Below are 21,415 nucleotides of genomic sequence, written 5' to 3' on the forward strand. Positions count from 1 at the left end.
TAATACATGGGCAAAGTAACACAGGGCAATTTAATGTTACCCACAGCTCAATTGATATAAAATATTATAACATCCTGTTTTTCAGTCTTTCATATGTAAATCTGGGGAAAAATGACATGAAATATATATTGTCTCTGAATATAGTACTTTGTAGAAGACATAAAGAAACATAGTGGACAACAGTGATCACAAGTGTAAGGCATTGTGCTATGTAAACAGTAAAATGTCTCGATGCATGCTCAATAATCCAGGTAAGGAAATTCTAGAAAGTTGATTCTGTTCATCTGGAGATTAATAAACACAAGTCTGTAGTTAGGCAGTCATGATGTTCAGTGTGTTTGTCCTGATAATTTTATAGCTTTAATCACATATACAGTAAGCGGAGATTGTACAATTATGGAATAAATACTAGATCTTGCAATCTCCAATTTATGACTTCACAGTCTATTAGTTAATTCTAGAGACAGCCTTAATGTGCGGAAGAAAGTAAAATTGAACGGTTCTAGATTAAAAGTTTTTAGATTTACCAATATAGTGTTATTAAGAATGATTTTGGAGGACTATGACAGTAATTATCAAAGAAATGGTAATCTTATTGGACTCCTGGTATTTGTTTTCTTAATTCAATTCACAATGAGTTCATTAAGGGATGTCTGTCTACTTAATCTTTCATCAAGTCAAATCAAGAATTGCCTTTGTAGTGCCAAACACAAATTCAACATTTTTACAATACACTTGGTATATAATGATATATATGAATTGATTAGCTTAACTACAGTGCATACTAAATTACACATTAAAAGACACTGAAAAACAGTATAGTGCCATTAAATAAAAAATAGATTTTAATGATATATATATTCATTAGGTGCAATTGGAGCCTGCAGCAAGCACATTGCTTCACTGCAAATTGATGAGTTTATTTAACAGACCACATATGTCACTAATTAACTGATGAGTTTGGAGGCATATAATAATAGAATAATGAATTTGAAATGATTTATATGGAACTAAGCAAACTTCATTTAAAAATATTTAAGAAATCATCATTTTTCTTATAACTCAAAACGTGTAAAAATTGATGAACAACAGCAGTTGATAATCTTGTTCCAAATTACACTACTAAATTTACCTAATAGAAAATAAATGCAACATAAGGACTGGAACAGAAAATCTCATTATATGCAGATGACATGGTACTGTATATATCGGACCCAGAAAATTCTGTGCCTGCAGTCTTAGCAGCACTCACAGAATTTCAAAAGCTCTCTGGTCTCAGAATTAATCTGAATAAAAGTGTACTCTTTCCGGTGAATTCTCAAGCATATAATATTAGATTAGACACCCTACCTTTTATCATTGCAGAACAGTTTAAATACCTAGGGGTAAACATCACAAGTAAACATAAAGCTCTATATCAACAAAATTTCGTCGTCTGCATGGAAAAAATTAAACAAGACTTGCATAGATGGTCAACCCTTCATCTCACACTAGCTGGAAGAATTAACACTGTTAAGATGAATATTCTTCCTAAGCTCCTTTTTTTATTTCAAAACATACCAATATACATTAATAAATCGTTCTTTAAGCAATTAGATTCAACAATAACCTCATTTATTTGGAATTCTAAACATCCACGCATCAAAAGAGCGACCCTACAAAGACAAAAGGCAGAAGGCGGCATGGCTCTACCTAACTTCCAGTTTTATTACTGGGCGGCAAATATACAGTCGATAAGAACCTGGACACAAATAGAAGAACATACACAGGCTTGGACCGCAATAGAAGTAAAATCCTGCAGTACTTCTTTGTATTCCCTGCTCTGTGCTCCAATAAACACACGTTATCGACAATACACTAATAACCCAATTGTGCTCCACTCACTTAGAATCTGGAACCAATGTAGAAAGCATTTTAAGACGGAGAAGCTTCTTTCTGTGGCACCCTGCAAGAGAACCACCTCTTTCAACCTTCACAAACATATGCAGTTTTTAATATCTGGAAAAATTTGGAATTAACTTGCTTAGAGATCTTTATATAGACAACGTCTTTGCATCCTATGAACAATTACATTCCAAATTTAACATTCCAGCTACACATTTCTTTCACTATCTTCAAATCAGGAACTTTGTTAAACAGAACCTTCCAGATTTTCCTCATCTTGCACCCTCATCCACGCTGGAAAAAAATTGCTCAATTTTGAGGAATTAGACTCCATCTCTACAATATATAAAATCATTTTACAATCCCTTCCTTTCAAAGATCCAAGAGGACACTGGGAAAATGACCTCTCAATTAATATATCAGAAAAGGAGTGGAAAGTAGCAATGCAGAGAATTCACTCGAGCTCCATATGCAAAGCATACAATTATACAACTCAAAATTATATATCGAGCACATCTGTCTCGACTAAAACTCTCCAAAATGTTTCCAGGGCATGATCCAACCTGCGAACGTTGCAACCAAGCCCCAGCCTCACTGGGTCACATGTTCTGGGCCTGCACCAAATTAACATTATTCTGGACAAAAATTTTAATTACCTCTCAGACAGCCTTGGACTCACAATCCCTCCTAACCCATTAACAGCTGTGTTTGGGGTTCTTCCAGAGAGGCTTAAAGTGGAGAAAGACAAACAAATTGTGATTGCATTCACTACACTGTTGGCACGCAGACTTATTCTGATAAACTGGAAGAACCCAAACTCTCCTCTTTTAAGTCAGTGGGAAACTGATGTGTTATACTATTTAAAATTGGAAAAAATCAAATACTCAGTTAGAGGATCTGTACAGACTTTTTTCAAAACATGGCAGGATCTAATCAGTAATATTTTAAAATAAGTTTATAAAGCACAGAGAATTTATTAATTTAGGTATTTTTACAAGCCTTAAATTTTACACCGTTTGGCTTGCTCTCTCTCTCAGGGGTGGGGATCGATCTGTTCTTAACATAATTCTTTTTTTTGTAAAACTTGATTGCTATGTATTGATTGTAATAAAATAAATAAATAGATAAAAAAGAAAATAAATGCAACATATGAAATTAAGAACCATAGTGGCACAGCAAGAATTATTACCAGTTCAAAGTATTTGAATTTTATTTCAATGACCAGCTGATACTGCTTCGGTGTGATGTTTGCATCATCTCTTCCAGTTTGCTTGGTTTACTCTGGGTACTGTGGTTCCTTTTCATAGATGTTTTATTTACTGGAAACTGAGTGTCATTTTGGAAAAGGTGCTGGTGAGGCCAACAGAGGGTGCTTGCCCTGTGGTCTGAGTGTGGATCCCAATGCCCCAGTGCAGTGAAAATAACAATAACAATAATTTATTTTTGTATTGCCCAAAATCACGCTAGGAATGCCTCAACAGGCTTTATCAGGCTCTGTTTTGATAGCCCCTCAGTTTTGACTCTCTAAATAGACTAGAAAAAACTCCCAGATAAACCATGTAGGAAAAGGAGAAATTCAAACACACACCCTTTTTCCAGGTAAGCTGGGCATGCAATGGCTGTCAAAAAAGAGATACACACAAAACAGAATGCAAGTAATCCTCTTCACAAGCCTGGATGGCCAATCTATCATTGTCACCTCAGAAATACAACACAATATTACAAAATACTTTGTTCTTGCTTAGCACTTGCTTATCACCAATTGCAAGCACACATGTCAACTTTGAAGAAAAAACGCAAGATTATACCATTCCTTACATACAGAGCCATCACATATGAGAATACAGAAACACATAAAAAACAAAGTAGAAACAAATTAACATAAATGAAAAACAGAAATATTGTTCCATCAGTAGAACCACAGCCAGATTGTAGGAAAGTAGTCAGAGATAAGCCAGACACATTCATATTCCTGGAGACCTCGGCTATCTAGCTACCTTCCCTCTTCTGGTCATAGCAACGGGGCCAATGTGCTGTAAAAATAGCATTGTCCTTCAGATATGATGTAAAACCAAGGTCCTGACTCTCTGTGGTCATAAAAGATCCCTGTGCATTCTTCATAAGGAGTAGGGTATTTCTCAGTATCCTGGCTAAATTGCCCCTCATGACCTCATCATTCTGGCCTTCTAATCATCCCCTGTCTCTAATTGACTAACTATCGCTTTCACCTTTTCAGCACCTAATAACTAATTTTGCTGAGTGCACTGATGCAAAATGGATGCCCTTGCATCATTCAGGTGGATGTTGCACATTGGTGGTAGTTGAAGTGTCTCCACAATATCTATGTAAAGCACTTTGAGTGTCTTGAAAAAGAGTTATATAAATGCAATGTCTTATTCTTCTTTGTGCACAAGTATTTCCTGTTATAGTCTGTTCCATGTCTTGTGTCCACTGCTCCAGGATAGACTATGGTTTTCCACAATACAGACCAGAAAAGAGTTGGTTCAGAGGCTGAGTGACAGATAGATAAAGGGATGGAAATATGATTTTTTTTCTGCTTTGTGAAAGTGACGAACTGACCAGGAATTAGACACATCCCCAAGAAGGGAGTTTTTTCCCTCTTTTTTGATGCTTGTACCCTATGTTTAAATATTAAAATTTGTCTTGTCAATAAACTCACTTAATCTCTTGATTCCATTTGACAATTATATAGTATGCATTAACCTGAAATTAAAAATATATGAAATAAAAATTTAGTTTCACATTGGAACAACATAATTTATATTTAAACTATTTAAACATGTGAACTGAGTCAAATGGCTAAGCTAACAATATTAAGTAAGGTGAAATTTAAGTCGTTTTACAGCTCAAGTATGTGCTCAGCTTAAACTGCTTTATGACGCATAAGAGGAAGCTGATGCTCATTTTGTTTTTTATGTTTGTAATTATTCTGTACATTTACCAGACATAAGTTGATGTCAAAGTTCATATCACATATTACTTAAGAAATTGTGCTTGTTTGAACATATTTGAAAAATTACTGATCTCTATCTACAAAAAATCTAAAAACTGAAACACATATTGTATTTTATGAAATCATACAGTTAAAACTGGACTTTAGATAAAATTATTTGATACAATCACTCATGTTTTTCCATGAACTTAAATCACTTTAAGCTTTAAACAAGAACATGAAAAAAATGCAAAAAACAAATGACCAAATAACTATTTTATGAATTATATCTACATTCATATAAATATCCCCATACTGCACTAAAACATTCTGATAGAGGATTTCCAAAATATGACTTAGTTAACAACAGCTGGCAGCCATTTCTTATTGGCATTGATTTGCAGCTCAAGGCAAAAAGGAGGAAAAGTTGTTTAAAAAAATAAAGAAATGACAATTTGGGGGGAAAATGAATCAACTATTCCCTTTCAAACTCTTGTTTCATAGAAACATCTGTTACAACAACTGCAACACATCAAGGGTGCTGTCAAAGTTAATTTTAAGAGGCTGCTTGTAGATGCATATAAGTGGGTTGACTGGTAGACTATACCAAAACCGTGTAACTGCAGACATGTGAAATCAAAAGTCAAGGAAAGTAAAGTCATCGAGTTAACATACTTATTTATTAAAGTCATACGCTGCTTCAATGTTTGCATGTGAAGTATATCCACATAAATTTATTAATCAACTGCATCTTCAAAACATGACTAAATCTTTGCATAATGGCAAGATAACATCAAATAGTAACTAAAATTAAGTTAAAGAAGTACAATTTACTTTGGTTATAAAAAGCATGAAAGGTTTTGAATACTCTATATTGTCTTATTTTCACTACAGAGATTGCATGACTAGCTTGATGCTTACGACTATCTCATAAAAACCAAGGTCACAAAGCCAATACTTCAAATACTGCAATTCATGACAGGTAGAAAGAGTGCTATACAACATAGCCAGCACTCCCGACAATATCAATGACCATGGCAAGTGAGTATATGTGTCTGGAATTACTTACCACACAACAGTTCAGTGTAACCAGATGAAATACTAACAAATCAGAAAATGTTCATTTTTACTATAACATGATCCAAACATGTATGATGGTATTGAATGAACCCTGTTGCACATTTACTATGCTCTTCAGAAAGACAACAAAATAAAGAGCTTATGGACTCTTAAAGATTAAACCTGACTCAGCCTGACAACTAAAACATTGTCAAACTTGACAGTGACCAAATATGAGTCCCTAATGTACATACCAGCATAACAAAACCCCAATAACTTGTAATGATCTATTAATTAAGAAAAAGGTTGTTGACTCCTGGTGTTCACTTGTAACAGGTTTACGAGAAATATGAATTAATGAAGTTTAATATCATTGTATATACTATCTTATCTATAGTAATGCATTTGGGGTATGTAATGTAAACATGCAGTAGTTTACTTATGCTATAAAAGGTCAGGTTGCTTTTCCAAGAATTTGGAAGTTGCACAAGAATAAATATAATAAAGATGATGAAAAAAAAATTAAAGACAGAAACAACTGTGTTTTTTCACACAAAAGAGCAAATTACCTGTATGGCCTTTTGCCCAGACTCATAATGCAGAAGACACAACAGACCTTTTTAATAAAAAAACAGGATCTGTGGCTACTTCTCAACTTAGAGGATAGGTAAAACACAGATAAGCTTGCAGAAATTTGCTTTTCTGTGACTAGTTCATAGCCTTTAGGAAGATATAGGCTGGATTATTTGGTATGACATAAGCATGTTTGGGTTAAATGGACTCCTCCTTATTGTGTATCTTACGTTCTTATCTGAAGGTGATCTAAGCTTCAGTAAAGCATCTTGAGTGCAATACATACTGTAAAGAAATCACAAACATATTCTTTGTAGAAATCTGTGCATCCCCAAACACTGTGGGAACAGGTGTCAATCTAAAAATGTGCTATCATTGGACAGCAGTAGAGCATTATACAGAGGCATGAATCCTGAATTAAAAGTGAAGTGGAACACCTACCAGTATGGTAGTAGGAATGACTGATATGTCATTGTAAGATATCTGTGAGTGAGTAGCCTGCATTGCAAAGAAGAAAAAAAAGCTAAATGAAGAGGGAAAAAAAGTAATTACAGGTTACAGGTTTCACTACTTAAAACTATTTGGTTGCAAACAAATTATTAGAAATGTTTTCCTAAATTACATTTACCTATGTTTTCTTAATTTAATTTTGAGGAAAATTCTATTCTTTCCAAAGTATAATTACATATACAGTATTTCAACACAAAAGTTACACAACTGTAATGGTTTTGACCTGGGGAAACTGATCTCACTTGAGGAAGAGCCTCATTTCATACAATTATAGCAAAGCACATCCCACTCACTTCCCTGAGCAGTTTAATTAGATGTCTGAAAAAATGAAAAGAAACACCTTATCCTGATGCTAAGCACTAAAAGGTTTAGATGTTTTACACAGAACGATTCTCCCTTTGAATATTCATCCTTTGAATATTTGCTTTACTACCAATATCTGCACCCTAGGCGGTTACACCCAGTTCCACTCCACAGGCTTCTGTGCTCACCATATCCATTGTCCTACTTATCATAATGTATTCCACATCGCTAACATGGTCCTGTAAGCACTATTGGAAACACTCTCTATAATTTATGCAGCTTTATGATATATTGTGAACAATCTGGCTGTGCTTTTGGATTTTAGAGCTGATTCAAATACAGAAAAAACACACTCTCAGAAAGATAGCAGTATGACACTATGTGATCAGCTACAGGAAAGTGTGGGCAAAGTTAGCTCACAGTAATGGGAACCTTTAAAAGCTTGGTAACTTAATGTATAATTGATTCAGAACTCGTCTAAGGTTTCTGTCTTGTAGATCATTCTCGGAGCATGTCAAAGCTGATGGAGATGCCTGTGAATTCTTTTAATTTCCACAAACAGACAAATGGAGCCAAATGAGTGAAGATGCTTATCACATTTGTGGTCTGCCTTTAAAAGACTTCAAGAGAAAACTGTGCTTAGAAAGACCTTTTAGACTATTCTTTGTGCAACTCCGGAATGTGACAAGTGGTACTAGAAGTTGGGTTTTATAAAAATGGATCAACAGCAAAATGTCCCGCTACCTCCTTTACCCTGAGGAGAATGTCCATGTCCCTTTTCATGTTAGAGTTATGCTGTAGAAAATGTGCACCACCATAATGATGCACTGGGACTGAAGAAATTGGGCCACCATCCTCACCACTCTGCTGTTTGGCGATGCTCAGCAGGCTCTTTTTGAATGTTCTCCTTGACAGGTTCAATGATTATAATTTTTTGAAGCAGCAAACTCTTTTTCATAACTCACTGAGTTCTCTGACCTAGGAACATTAGTTCTGAGTTTCACAAATCAACCAAAATCTTCCTATAAGAGCACAAGATGATGTCTTTGTAAACATCATTCAGAGTTGGTTCCAAGGTGATCCCATGGAGGCTTGTCAGAAAGGAACTTGCCATGTATGGAATACTGAATGGGAATAAGTGAAGAGCTGTGAGAAGTGATATTGAGAAAGTGATGTGCAGTCTTTGATGGATTTAATGGAAAGAGTGGAGGGTGTGCAGGCCTTTTGGAGGAAGAAAGGCTAACTTAGACCAGTGATGACAAACCTATGACATGCCACAACGTTTTAGGTGACATAGCTGCCTTCACCAAGACCCAAGTTACCAAAGAAACAGAATGCACAAAAATATAAGAAATAACAAAAATATAAGATCCTGCAACAGCCAGGGCTTAAAATGGATTCCCGCCAACCTTATCAGCACACCATCTTTCAGCATGGCAGCCACCAAGTTCAGTTGACTTCAAAAAATTATTGGATAATCCTTATCTCATACGTATCTCGTACATACTACGTTTGTGATATATTCACATACATACAGGATACATATAAGATAAGGGTTATCCCTTCTTTTTCATTGCATAGTTCAGAACATCCCAAAACAACACTGCTGCAGTGGGTAGGAATTTATTTACCTAAAAGACTATTTCGATATAGTGTCTCTATAGAGTTGCAAAGGGTAGTGCTGACATTCTTTTCTCTCCATGGTTACTCTTCTGCAAAGTGCAAGAAGTCTGCATTTCTAAGTGTGTGCTGTTTTACATTTTTCTCAATTGTCTCTCTGAATACTTCCTAAAACTGGCTTATTTTCCCATTATACTTTTGCGAGACCTTATTCTCAGCTTAAACAACATTAAAACGGACAAAAAAAACCAAGTGACAGATGAAGTTATTGCTGTTTGTTAGGGCTTGAAGTGCACAAAGCGCCTACTTTCAATTATCTATTATCTATTCAAACTCAGCAACAAAAAAGCCATTTATTGATGTCAAATCAAAAGCAATGTGTTTCATATTTTTTCAGTTTAATTCAAATTTACTGTTAAAAGTAGGGTAATGTTTTAGTGCACTATTTTAAGCCCAGTTATCAGGGAACATATAATATTTTCTATTGTAAGTCACTGATTTTTCTTTTACTTTTATAATACATAGCACCATATATGATTGGGCTGTATTTTATTTTAATAAATGAATATGTAAATAATTGTTTCTCTTTTGTTTAGCAGGGGCAACAGAGTCAGCTTAGGCATTTTCAGAATTTTTGACACGCCAAGCCCAAAAGGTTCGCCATCACTGTCTTAGACTGACACCTGCTACCAAACTAGTGACTAATGAGAAAAAAAATTTAATTGCTTGCAAGCTACTAAGGATTAAAAGCTGTTTTATTATAACAACAGGTTATTCATACAGGTGTCTGTCATAAGATAAGGTGACGCAAGCTGAACTTGAGTAACTTCCTTTTTAGGAACAATTACGTTAGACACAGGAAAGATGACCCAAAATGATACACAAAAAAGAAACGGTTGGCTGAATTGATGAAATGCTTAGATGCTATTTCATAAGTAAGGGGGAGGGAGGAAAATGAATATGAAAAGCCGATTGAAACTGGAAAATCTGGCTCATCTGCTTTGCAAAGCATGAATCCATGTACTCATCTGTGACTGAATAAAGACTGATTGATTGAACTATTCCTGTCTTCCTCAGGGGTTACTTCCACACTAATCCTCATTTAGTGTTTTGTGTACAAACTATGATAAACACAAGTTCATACCAGAGCCTTGTACTCCAATGGTTCTCAAGGGAGGGCTGTTGTTTCTGATGAACCAGAAGTTGCTATAGGAGATGATTTGACTGACACAGAGAAATATGAAATAAGATCCTTAATTTTAATGTCCTCTCTTAAACTAAATATTCCAGTGTCAAACCCTATCTCTCCTTTTGCACACCACTTTAACAATTTAACGATAAGAAAGGAAATTATAGCTTTAATTTCTAAAATGAAACCTACTACCTGTCCCTTAGAACCCAGTCTCAACAAAACTAGAGAAAAGTTCAATCACTGTTCTGGCATTAACTATCTATATTGAGAAAAGTTCAATCAATGTTCTGGCATTAACTATCTATATATATAATTCACTAAGGCAAGACAACCATGGAAAGCACGCTGGAAGGGGAGTGGACTCACTGAGCCGCTGACAAGTAAGACACCTATGGCGCACGCAGAAGGAGCCACGCCCACCAACTCCTGGCACCTCCGAGCCACGTTGACTGTAAATAGAGGCATGTTTCTCGCGGCAGTGAATCGCCATATTGCAGCGTGTTAAACGGTTTGCGAGGAGTATCCCATGGGATCCTCAAAACAATCCTTTACAACTGAGGTTAAAACACAATGAAGTAAGCAATCTTTAAAAACCGAGTTTTCGGTTACGACGCACGAACGCGTGCACCATAGCAAACTGTTTTACTGTGTTGGTTCGTTTCATGCATTGTTATAATGTTGCTTTTCTTGATGATTTATTACATTACAGATTTTTCAAATGTTCTTTCTCCCTGTGCTTAAAAATTATTAAAAAACCGGCCTGATTATGCGGCGTATGGTACGTCGCGGGTTGGCTAGTACTTAATATTATCAATCGGTTGTTAGTGACTAACTGACACAATTCCTGATGTGTTAGTATTGTCTGTTATCAGACCATTGTTGAAAAAAATTGAGCTAGACCAAATATGTTTAATAATTATAGATCTAGTTCAAAATTACCTTTTCTTTCTGAAATACCTGAAGAAGTAGTTGCCATGCAGCTTCAGCCTCACCTTACATTATACAATTTATTTCAGAGGTGCCAGTTCGATTTTCACATGGGTCACTGTATTGAAACAGCACTAACTTGCATTGTACAGACATTTTAACATCTTTTGATGAAAGAAATGATGACATAATCATGTTATTGGATTTAAGTTTGGCCTTTGACAATTTTGACCCCTCTTTTCTGTTACATGGGCTAGAAAATTATTCAGGCATGGTCTTTTCATGACTTAGGTCATATTTATCAATTTGATTTCAGTATGTATAGAAATATGTTGACAATACTCTGTGATCATCTGCAAAAGTTAGATATGGTGTCTTGCTGGGAAATAATATTAGAAAACAAAAATTCACTTTCCCTCATACACAGATGATACGCAGCTATAACTTTCTTTTAAACCAACTGACATTTCTCCTATGGTGTTTCTTAAATAGTAGTGTTGTGTGAATTAAAAGAGTGTATTAATGATAATTACTTGTCTTTAAATACAGAAAAAACAGAACTGTTATTTATTTGGGGAAATGATACATACCACAACAATAATCTTCCAATTCTGAACTCAACAAATATTGGTTTTACTGAATCAACACGCACCTTAGGCATTATCTATGACAGTGGTCTGTCTTTTAAAATGCACATTACAACACTATATAAAATCTATTTTTTAAGCTCAAAATAATCTATCTATCCATCCATTATCTAACCCACTATATCCTAACACAGGGTCATTGGGGTCTGCTGGAGCCAATCCCAGCCAACTCAGGGCACAAGGCAGGAATAAATCCCGGGCAGGGCACACACACACATACCAAGAACACATAAGGGACAATCTAGGATCGCCAATGCACCTAACCTGCATGTCTTTGGACTGTGGGAGGAAACCAGAGGAAACCCATTCAGACACAGGGAGAACATGCAAATTCCACACAGGGAAGCAAACCCAGGTCTCCTTACTGTGAGGTAGCAGTGCTACCACTGCACCACCTTGCCACCCTGCTAAAAATAATTGAAAATTAAAATAGTTTCTAAACTTTTCCCCTGAAAGATTTCAGGTTACTAAAAATGTTACTTAAAGATTAATTAATGGAATATGACCAAGGAAATTCTATTCTAAAATCTTTACACTGGCTGATTTAAAAATCCACCTGCTTACATATTAAACTTGCAATGCCCTAGGGCCTACTTACCTATTGGGACTTATTGTTTAAAGCAAACCAGATTAAGATTTCTGTCTACTAAAGATTAATAAACAACAGTGGGAAGCCAAGCTTAAATATCCCAAATCCAAAGTTCCAAAACATTTTGAATATCGACATGATGCCACAAGTGGAAAATTCCACACCAGGGGTCTCTTTTATTCAAGCATGACTATGCTTACACCAAAATTTGGACATGAATGACATGTGTGCAGATTCAAAATGGAGTGGGATGGGGAGGGGAGAGTGGTAAGTCATTAAAGTCCCCTGTGAAGCTTAATGCACAAGAAAGTAACTACGCATGATTGATGATGCAGAGAGGAATGGGAGGGTGTGGGGGGAAGGGCTACCATGTACAGCATCAAGCTCTGTTAAGTAACAAGACACAGTTGACATGCTTTGTCTCCTCTGAAGCAACATGATAACACCTGCTTTCAAAAGTGCTGTGCAGCCCTGTTAAACTTGCAGTCCAAATATTAATCTTAAGTGCAGTTAACTGAACCATCAACCTGAGTTTAATATTGGAACAAAAGGGAACTTCCAAAATCATAAAATTCTTCCACAAAAAAGTTAACAACCTGTATAAATTTCATTAATGAATTTAACAGTAAATAAATAAATAATAGTTATTATGAGAGTGAAATAAAATAAAAAAGAATAAGAACAGGACAAAAATTACTAAGAAAAAAGAATAAAATAAAGAAAGAGAAAAAAAAAAGGTAGCAAGAATTTAAAGGTCAGCACAAAACAGAAACCTAAAAGTGTAAATCCTAAGTACGATGAAAGTCTGAAATTCTTTATCTGACATTTATTTAATGTTATAATCCTATCCCTATACAAAAGAGGAATCATAAAACCAAAGGAGCAACAACATTAACAATAAACGTTAACCAAGTAAAAGTGTAAACTAAGACCAAACTGAATAATATACTGTACTTTTTTTAAAAACAAAAGGCAGCTGCTCCGTTATCTGCAACAGCTGATCACCACAGACTAATTGAAGACCCTGCTCCATTTCATTCAGAATGAAGTTGAAAATAATGGGTAAATGGGAACAGGGATGCAACAAAAAACACAGAATTGGGGATGAGATGCCCCATGAGGCAGAGCTTTACTGCATTTCTTAACTAACGATAACTCATAGACATGCATTCCAAGCACTTAGTAAGATGGATAGAAACAGAAACAATTAAAGCAAAAATAATTATTATGAAAGCAAACATACACAGGAACAATAGTATTGCCTGAAAAGTTCTTCAGATTTTGAAACCTAATAACACAATTAAAAATCAAGTTACCTGTGATGACAAAAGATTACAGTCTATGTAAAGTCCTTTCCCAGTCTTCTGCCTTTGGAGCAACCCAGCCATAATAGCACCATGGGTATATAAGCCAGTCGCAAGATCAGTCATTGCAACACCTGGCCGTACAGGATCACCATCCTAAAACAGAAAAAGGTGTGTATAGGGTATGGAATGCCTTCCTAAGAAAAAAAGTGTTTAGGCTTACAAAGTGCACTAAACCAATTACAATAAATAAATGGTTTTGAATTTTGCATTTTGTGACTATCCTTTATATGAAGCACATTCTTCCACTGTTTATCTTCATTAACAACATGCAATATTTTTTTAAATGTCATTAAAATATGCAAGCCATTTTATGCCATTTGCATCATTTCCATATTGTTAAATCATTGTAGTTAGTGAGTTCTACATGTTTATGAATTGCCTATGTTTTTTTTGACTTTGACATCACTTTTCTGTACAGGCACCACAAATTGCATTGAAGGTCTAACACTTGGGTACTGATTATTGTTTTAATTGTGCATCTTATAAACTCTAGTAATGTCTGATGCTGCTCGAATGGGTTTTTAAATGTAAACATCCTTTTGGAGGATGAGGCTTCTCTGCTGTCTCACATTACATGGCAAGCATGACTTTTGACCTCTGGCAAAGTGTGATGCTGCTCAGAGACATTTTCAGTGAAAGACTCTGTACTGAACTTTATTGCCGGGCAGGATGAGTTGGTAGGATCTTGTCTTGGTGTCACAATTATAGTTATAACAACTGTAAAATTCAGCTAAAATTACATTGTATAATACATTACATCTCCACAAAATTCAATACAACAACAAAATAATATAGTGCACAGTGGTTTCGACATAATACTTGCTCATTTCCTAACTACAAGATGTACCTAGAAAAATCATGCTATCATTATTGATTTTTCTTTTATTTGTTGGAAAACTAGAAACAAATTGAGCTATATAAAAAGGGTGCAAATATTCTTACAAAAGCCTCTAAAAAGCTGAGTCATATTTAAAATTGTAGTAATATTAACATTTGGTAATAACTATAAACCTCCAGACCTATACTTAAAATTAAATATTTGAATAAAATCAATACAAAAGAATAAAAAAAAAAGATTTGACTTTACCTCTGGGCCAGTAATATGCATAAGCCCTGAAGCTGCACATGCAATTGAGTCATATCCAGCTCGATGAGACATTGGACCTGTTTGTCCATAGCCTGGCAAAACAAAAATATATTTCAAAATTTTGAAAATACAGGAGGGTATTGAGTTACAGTGCTATTGGCTAATGGCAGATGCAAACACAATAGATAAACAGACAAGCACATAAAACTCAAAAATGTTTCATTTCATTTCAATTATTTTTCATCTGGAGATTTATGTTTTTTACTTACGATGAAAGCAAACTAGTTTTGATGTGGATGAATACTAAGCAGCTGTCACTAACACTGATATGTTCTCTTTTTCACTATTCAATCATTTTGTACTTTGTGAGCCACGCAGATAAGCTCAGTCACAGGTAAGAGGTTCGATCAGCAGCTGGCTGTCACAATCTGGCTGTGGATAAAACTGCTTGTAATTCCCAGCATCCCAAGCAGAGGGGAATCTAGGGACTATGGGGACCCTATGCATAAAACCTTATGAGGCTCTCCAACTCACCCTATCCTATATCTTCACAAGGTAAAATTTATTACCTATACTTTAACTTAACAAATACAAATTCTTTATTTTTATTTTGTGAAATACAGATTATATAATTAAAACAAATCAATAAATGCAACATTTTTATAGAAGATATAAAAAATAGAATAAAGTAAAGGCATACATAATTGAATCAACATAACAGATTCTCTATTACTTATCACTGTCTAGATCCTTGTTTTCTTCCTGCTGTTGTTTTTTTCCCTCTTTTTGCTTCCAGGCATTTAAATCCTCTTCATAATTTATGAAAATGTAACTGATTTGTAAGGCTCATTATAAACACCCTTATAACAAAGTTTAGGCTCCCCCCTCAAAGGAGTTTCTGACTGTGTGATTGTAATGTATGCTTTAAAGGGGGTTTCTGCAGATTTGGCGATGCAACAAGTACCTATGTAAACGGTCCCTTACAGTTTGGGGCCCCAGGCAATCGCCTGCCTTGCCTGAACGGTTCCTGCACCTCTGTTCCTAAGTATGCGTCCCAGTCATGCCATCTGCAGGGCTAAAAGGGTGAAGCAACAACTCAAGAAGACCCCAGGCAGAGTTATGAAGCCAGAAAGTCAGAATCAAAATGCCAAAACTCAACAAGCTAACCAAAAAGTGAAAAATGAAAAATCAAGTATAAATTCAGTCTTCTCTAATGCCAAACATAAACTTTTAAAACAAGCTATTTTAAAATTTATTTTAATCCAGAAACTTGTATAATGAGTACAAACACCCCTACTTAAATAGCAGCGACCCATTGACATCACATAACATGACACCCATTTGATGCACACTACCATCAGAATTATTTCTAATCACAACAATTAAAAAAATGGCAGTGCCCAAAATAGCAATTAGATAAACAAACAATAATTATATATATATAAATATATTTATATAAAATAATATAAAGTATAAATAATAAAGTCATAAAATTGCTATGATTAGCATTTGTTTGTAAGTTTTCCTCGTGTTGTTTTGCATTCCTTTTTTCTTTTTCTACTCTCCTTGGGTTTTTTTTGGGTGACAGAGCCCAATTCTGATATTAGTTTTGTAAATCCTTTTGTTTTAGAGGTGAATAAATATTTTAGTGTTTCCTTGTGTTTTGTGCATTATTGTTAACCAGTTTCTACCATGTTGCCTGAGTTAGCTATGTGTAATATTACAGTTGATTGCGTATAAAGGCTAGCGCCTGAGTTTCTTGGATTGTATAAGTTTATAGACATGATTTAAAAAGAAAGAAAAAACACAAATTACATATGGATTAAAAGTTCTTTGGGTACAATTAAGCTCTCTTACTTAAATTCCATGTAAGGATTTTGTTTTGGCTTTGGCATTAGGTTTATATGACTTTTTGGCAACAAGCTCTAACTTTACTATCCTAACACCCATTTATCTCCTGGTTCCTTTACCTGTACCCATGTGACATGCCTTTCTTCTGTGGCACGGTAAAAATAAAAATCACATATGGAAAACCCACAATTTTTATAACAACACAGTGCATTACAAAAATATCTAGGGCAGAGCTTGGATATTCTGGAAGGAGCATACCACTCAGGTGGTCTCAGAATTCCCCTAAAGGTGGAAGAAGTTGTTGAGGATAGCATGCCATAGTCAGCCTATCTAAGCATATTGGTACTGCAGACCTTATCAGAATATGTAAAGAAAAAATGATTTGTCTTATCCATAGTACACATTCATTAAAAAGCAGGGACATTCTCTGTTACTACTATGATTTTCCACATAGTAACAATTATCTAGTCATCACTAAAAAATTCATAAATCTAGCCTCATGTGACAAATAAAAACATAAAAGTTTTGATTTTTTTTTTAAATAAGCTGATGTGCAGAAGCCATTACTGTTCCCATATGATTTAAGTAGCTAATCAGAATGTAATTCTCTTTTGTTGTTCTGCCACTTCTAAATCCCTTAATTTTACATATTAGCAAATCTTTTTTTTTATTGGTTAAAACACTATACAGGGTGGTCCAGATCTAATAATGTAATTTTCATTACGCTATAACTTAAGTTTATTACTCTGAGCCTGTATCCAACTGAATGGAAGACAAGTGGGACATTACATCGAAAATCAGTGATTTAATTCAATGTAAGTCCATTTCCGTTTATTACAAGATATTTCGAACAATTCTTTTGTCTTGTATTGTTTTCCTGCATTGTATTAAAAGTTGCATAATTAGATCTGGACCACCCAATAGTTCTGTTTTTGTTTCAGAAAATAAATTTGCTGTACAATAGGAGTTGAAAAAGTTACAGTTTTGATATGCTTTTAAAAACTATATTCAAACTGTGCTATAATAGTCTGTACTATTTTTCAAATAACAGTGAACCTTTTGGAATTGTATGGATTACTGCATTAATTACACATAGCAATGTGATCTGATCTTTGACTAAATCACAACTATAGACAAACAAAACCTACACATTCTAATAACATAAAAATCATTTTACTTCATATTATCAATGCTGAATGCATCATTTAAACATTCCTAGTCTCGAAAAATATAATTAACCTAAATTAAGCCAAAAGCAAATTGGAGTCATGTATTCCAATCAATTAGAAGACATTGGAGGTGTAGGTAGGAGATTTTCTGCACTATAAAAACAAGCAATGTTTGGTAACTAACATAGCCTGCTAATCCCAAAGAAGATTTGTTTAAATCAGGGGTCCCCAACTCCGGTCCTGGACGGCAGCATTGGCTGCAGGCTTTCATTCTAATCCTTTTCTTAATTAGTGACCTGTTTTTGCTGCTAAATAACCTCTTTTGAATTAATTTTAATTCATTCGTTTTTTTTAAGATTCGTTTCCCTGAATTTCTTCTTTGCTCCTCTGAATTGCTTAATTTCTTTCCTTAAATGGCACCCAAACAAAAATGGAATGTGAAGTGAGTGAGCCAGCAGAAGACCAACTAATTCAGGGTCTCAAACACCAACCAATTTAACTCCAACCAGTTGCTTAATTAGGTGCCAATTATTTTCATTAATTAAACCATTTAATTGCATTGCTTGTTGCTGCTGTCACTGTACAATAGCATACATTTCTGAAATTGCTGATTTTTTCTTTTCTAAGAGCACCGTTAAAATGTTTTGGGGATCTGAACATATCAACATACCTGAGACTTTCATCTTTCTTTATTTTCAGATATTGTATGATGGACATAGTTTTCTGGTCATGTTTTGGCTCATTTTGTATCTAATTATTGTTTGGCTGCTAATTAATGTAAAAGGAACAATTAAGGCATCTGAGTGTTCAAGAGCAAGTTAATTACAATTAATTGAAAAGAAGATAATTAGTAGCAAAAACAGGTTACTAATTAACAAAAGGGTTAGAATGAAAACCTGCAGCCACTGCAGCCCTCCAGGACTGGAGCTGGGGAGCCCTGGTTTAAATGAACCAGGCCATGATCCAAAGAAAAATCAGACACTTTAAGACAAAAACTGTAGAAAAGCATCTTTGTTAGAAACCCACAACAATATCTCTGGACCAAAAAAAGAATTATATAACACAGCAAAAAAATTATTAATTAATTAATCAATCAATCAATCAATCAATTAATTAATCTCATTCCAAACCTGAATTAAACATTATAGTTTGAAGCTGCTTTTCTAGTTGTTGCAAAAGTTACAAAGATGTCCTGGCACCTTTTCTTTTCAGTTTACTGTGCCAATGTCCGGAGCCTTAAATTGAATGTGGAACAAGGAGTGTCCTCTATTACCTGTGCTGCAAGCAAGTCAATATTCCATTCTTATAGGAATCCAGGATGTTAGCCAAAGATGTGCCCAAATGTTGTGATAAGCACTACTTTGTACCAGCCTCTGCAACAGCTAGTGGATGGCTGAACCACCAGTAGGCTCCACTGATCATCTCTCCTTTAACCCTCTCCCCATTTACAAAACTGCATTTAAAAGAGAAGTAGTACACAAAAAGATAATTAAGCTCTGGAGTGAAGATTCTATTTAAAATTTACAAGGATGCTTTTAGTATCCTTTAAGGATACAAGGACTGATTTAGATTAACTTTTGATATTTTCAGCATTAATATTGCTTTTTGCGAAGACATGCTTATCCTAACAAAAAAGGTATATCCTTACAACAAGCCCTGTAGCAATAAATTAATAGAGGCATTATTATATAAAAAGTAAAAGTGCTTTTAGGCAAGGCATTACTAATTAGGCACCTGCTGCAGATAGAAACATGAAATCTGGTATTAAAAAATTACTTTACTTTGTTATATTGTCTCACCGGTGTGCAAATGCAAAAAGAAAAAAGTAATAAAAAATCAAAACACATATCAGCACACAAAATAAGGAACAAATTAATTACATTTGTTAATCAAAATCTATAAATGGGCTCAAAACATGATGTGGCTTCCTTGCAAAAAAGAGCAATGGCAAGCAGTTATAGGAAAAGGAAGCATCACTTCACAAAATATGAGTTAGCATACTCTTTTAAAATCAATTACTTATTATGTCTAAAACATCTGCTCTTGTACTGCTCTATTCACAACATTACTTCAGTTAATATTTGGAGTGGTGGCTCTGAGGCTAAGGATCTGTGCTGGTATCCCGAAGGTTGTCAGTTCGAATACAATTGCTCCAGGGGCACTGCACAATGGCTAACCCTGCACTCTGACCCCAAGGGGTATGTGAAAACTAACAAATTCCTAATACAAGAAATTGTATAAGGCGAAATAAAGAACAAAAAAAAAATATTCCCCCCAAAACTTGCCTTTTTAATACTACTAAAAGACTGCACATCTGCAATAAGGGCCTGGGGTTTCAAGTCTACAACACACTACTAAGGTAAGACCTCTATCCCTAAAGCTTTAAACAGTCCTCGACTAACTTACTCATACACTTCTCCAATACAATGATGCTCTAAAGATGTACAAATGCCCCATAAACATATATCCTTTTATCGTATGCGCATTGACTTCTGATCTCCTCAGTCTTACCTGGACTGGCATGTAGCACAGGTAAAAGTCCAGCTCTTCAGTCTGTTATGTAAATTTGCATTGCAGAACAGATGGTCAGCCCTTATGTAGGTAATTTGCTCCAACATGGATAATAACAACCCTGGCTTTGGTAGGCCAATGGCCTATCCACCCTTCAAGGGAGGTCTACCACCTGTGCGCCCTGAAGGCAACATATTTTGTTAGACAAGGAGTGCACATCATCTCCATAAAGGACACCTGACCAATTCTTTGCTACAACATAGGCCAGCCACCTCCTCCTCCAGTTCATAGACCATGAGCTTGAGGTGCTGAGTCAGCTTATCCCTTGAACTGACTAATCCAAGCAATTCTCCAAAAAAGTCCAACATCAAACAGGACTTGCATTGTATTGGTCTTATTTTTAAAATGTGGATTTGGATTACTTATCTGCTCTGTCTGTTTAATTAATTATAAATTACTAGGGGGTTCACCCCTGCTCGCTTCGCTTTCCCACCCCCCCACGGCCTGCACTATGCGCCAGCCACTTCGCGTCTCTGCCGCTCGCGTTTTGAAGAGGGGGCTGAATGCACCCCAAGGAGATGTGGTCACTTCGCTGAAACCCCTTCTTAAACAGTGATACAATGGGAAACAAATACAGCTTTTTTTTACCTCCTCTTTGCTCGATCAGCTGCTGGTTTGCTGCTGCTGCTGTGCTGCGTGATCTGCATCTCGCATGGTGTTTCGAAAATTTAAAAGCCCGTACAGCTTTTGTCCTACTCTTTGTCCTTTATTTCCTGTCCCGGGTGTGGTTAAATCTTTTGGCACAAAGTCTTGTCTCATGGGACGTGAGTTCTTGATATTTTTTAGTTTATAATTTAAAAACGGAATAAGAATCTGAAAATCTAACAACATCACATTAAAGTTTGATAAAGTCTGAAAAGAATGCTACCAAACATATATGTAGGTTTTAAAATAAGCCTGATTTAAAGTGTGACAAAAAAGCCACATAAAAAGTCACATAAAATCATTGTACAAAATCGTTACACTTTTAGGCTTAGGATCTATATATATAATTCACTAAGGCAAGACAACCATGAAAAGCACGCCGGAAGGGGCGTGGATTCACTAAGCCGACAAGTGAGACACCTATGGCGCACACAGGAAAGAGCCATGGCCACCAACTCCAAGACCATT

General features: G+C 35.3%; 1 protein-coding gene across 3 annotated transcripts in view; it reads right to left on the reverse strand.

The window, feature by feature from the left end:
• Positions 1–21,415, reverse strand: part of sugct (succinyl-CoA:glutarate-CoA transferase) — a 762,796-nt gene that overhangs the window by 651,482 nt on the left and 89,899 nt on the right. For all 3 annotated transcript variants that reach the window (XM_039753396.1, XM_039753395.1, XM_039753397.1), the window contains exons 7-8: positions 14,712–14,803; positions 13,574–13,717 (exon numbers count right to left, since the gene is read on the reverse strand). In XM_039753396.1, the coding sequence (XP_039609330.1) occupies positions 13,574–13,717; positions 14,712–14,803 (236 nt within the window). The remainder of the gene's footprint in view (positions 1–13,573; positions 13,718–14,711; positions 14,804–21,415) is intronic.

The sequence above is a fragment of the Polypterus senegalus genome, chromosome 5, assembly GCF_016835505.1.
Source record: "Polypterus senegalus isolate Bchr_013 chromosome 5, ASM1683550v1, whole genome shotgun sequence".
Taxonomy (NCBI): domain Eukaryota; kingdom Metazoa; phylum Chordata; class Cladistia; order Polypteriformes; family Polypteridae; genus Polypterus; species Polypterus senegalus.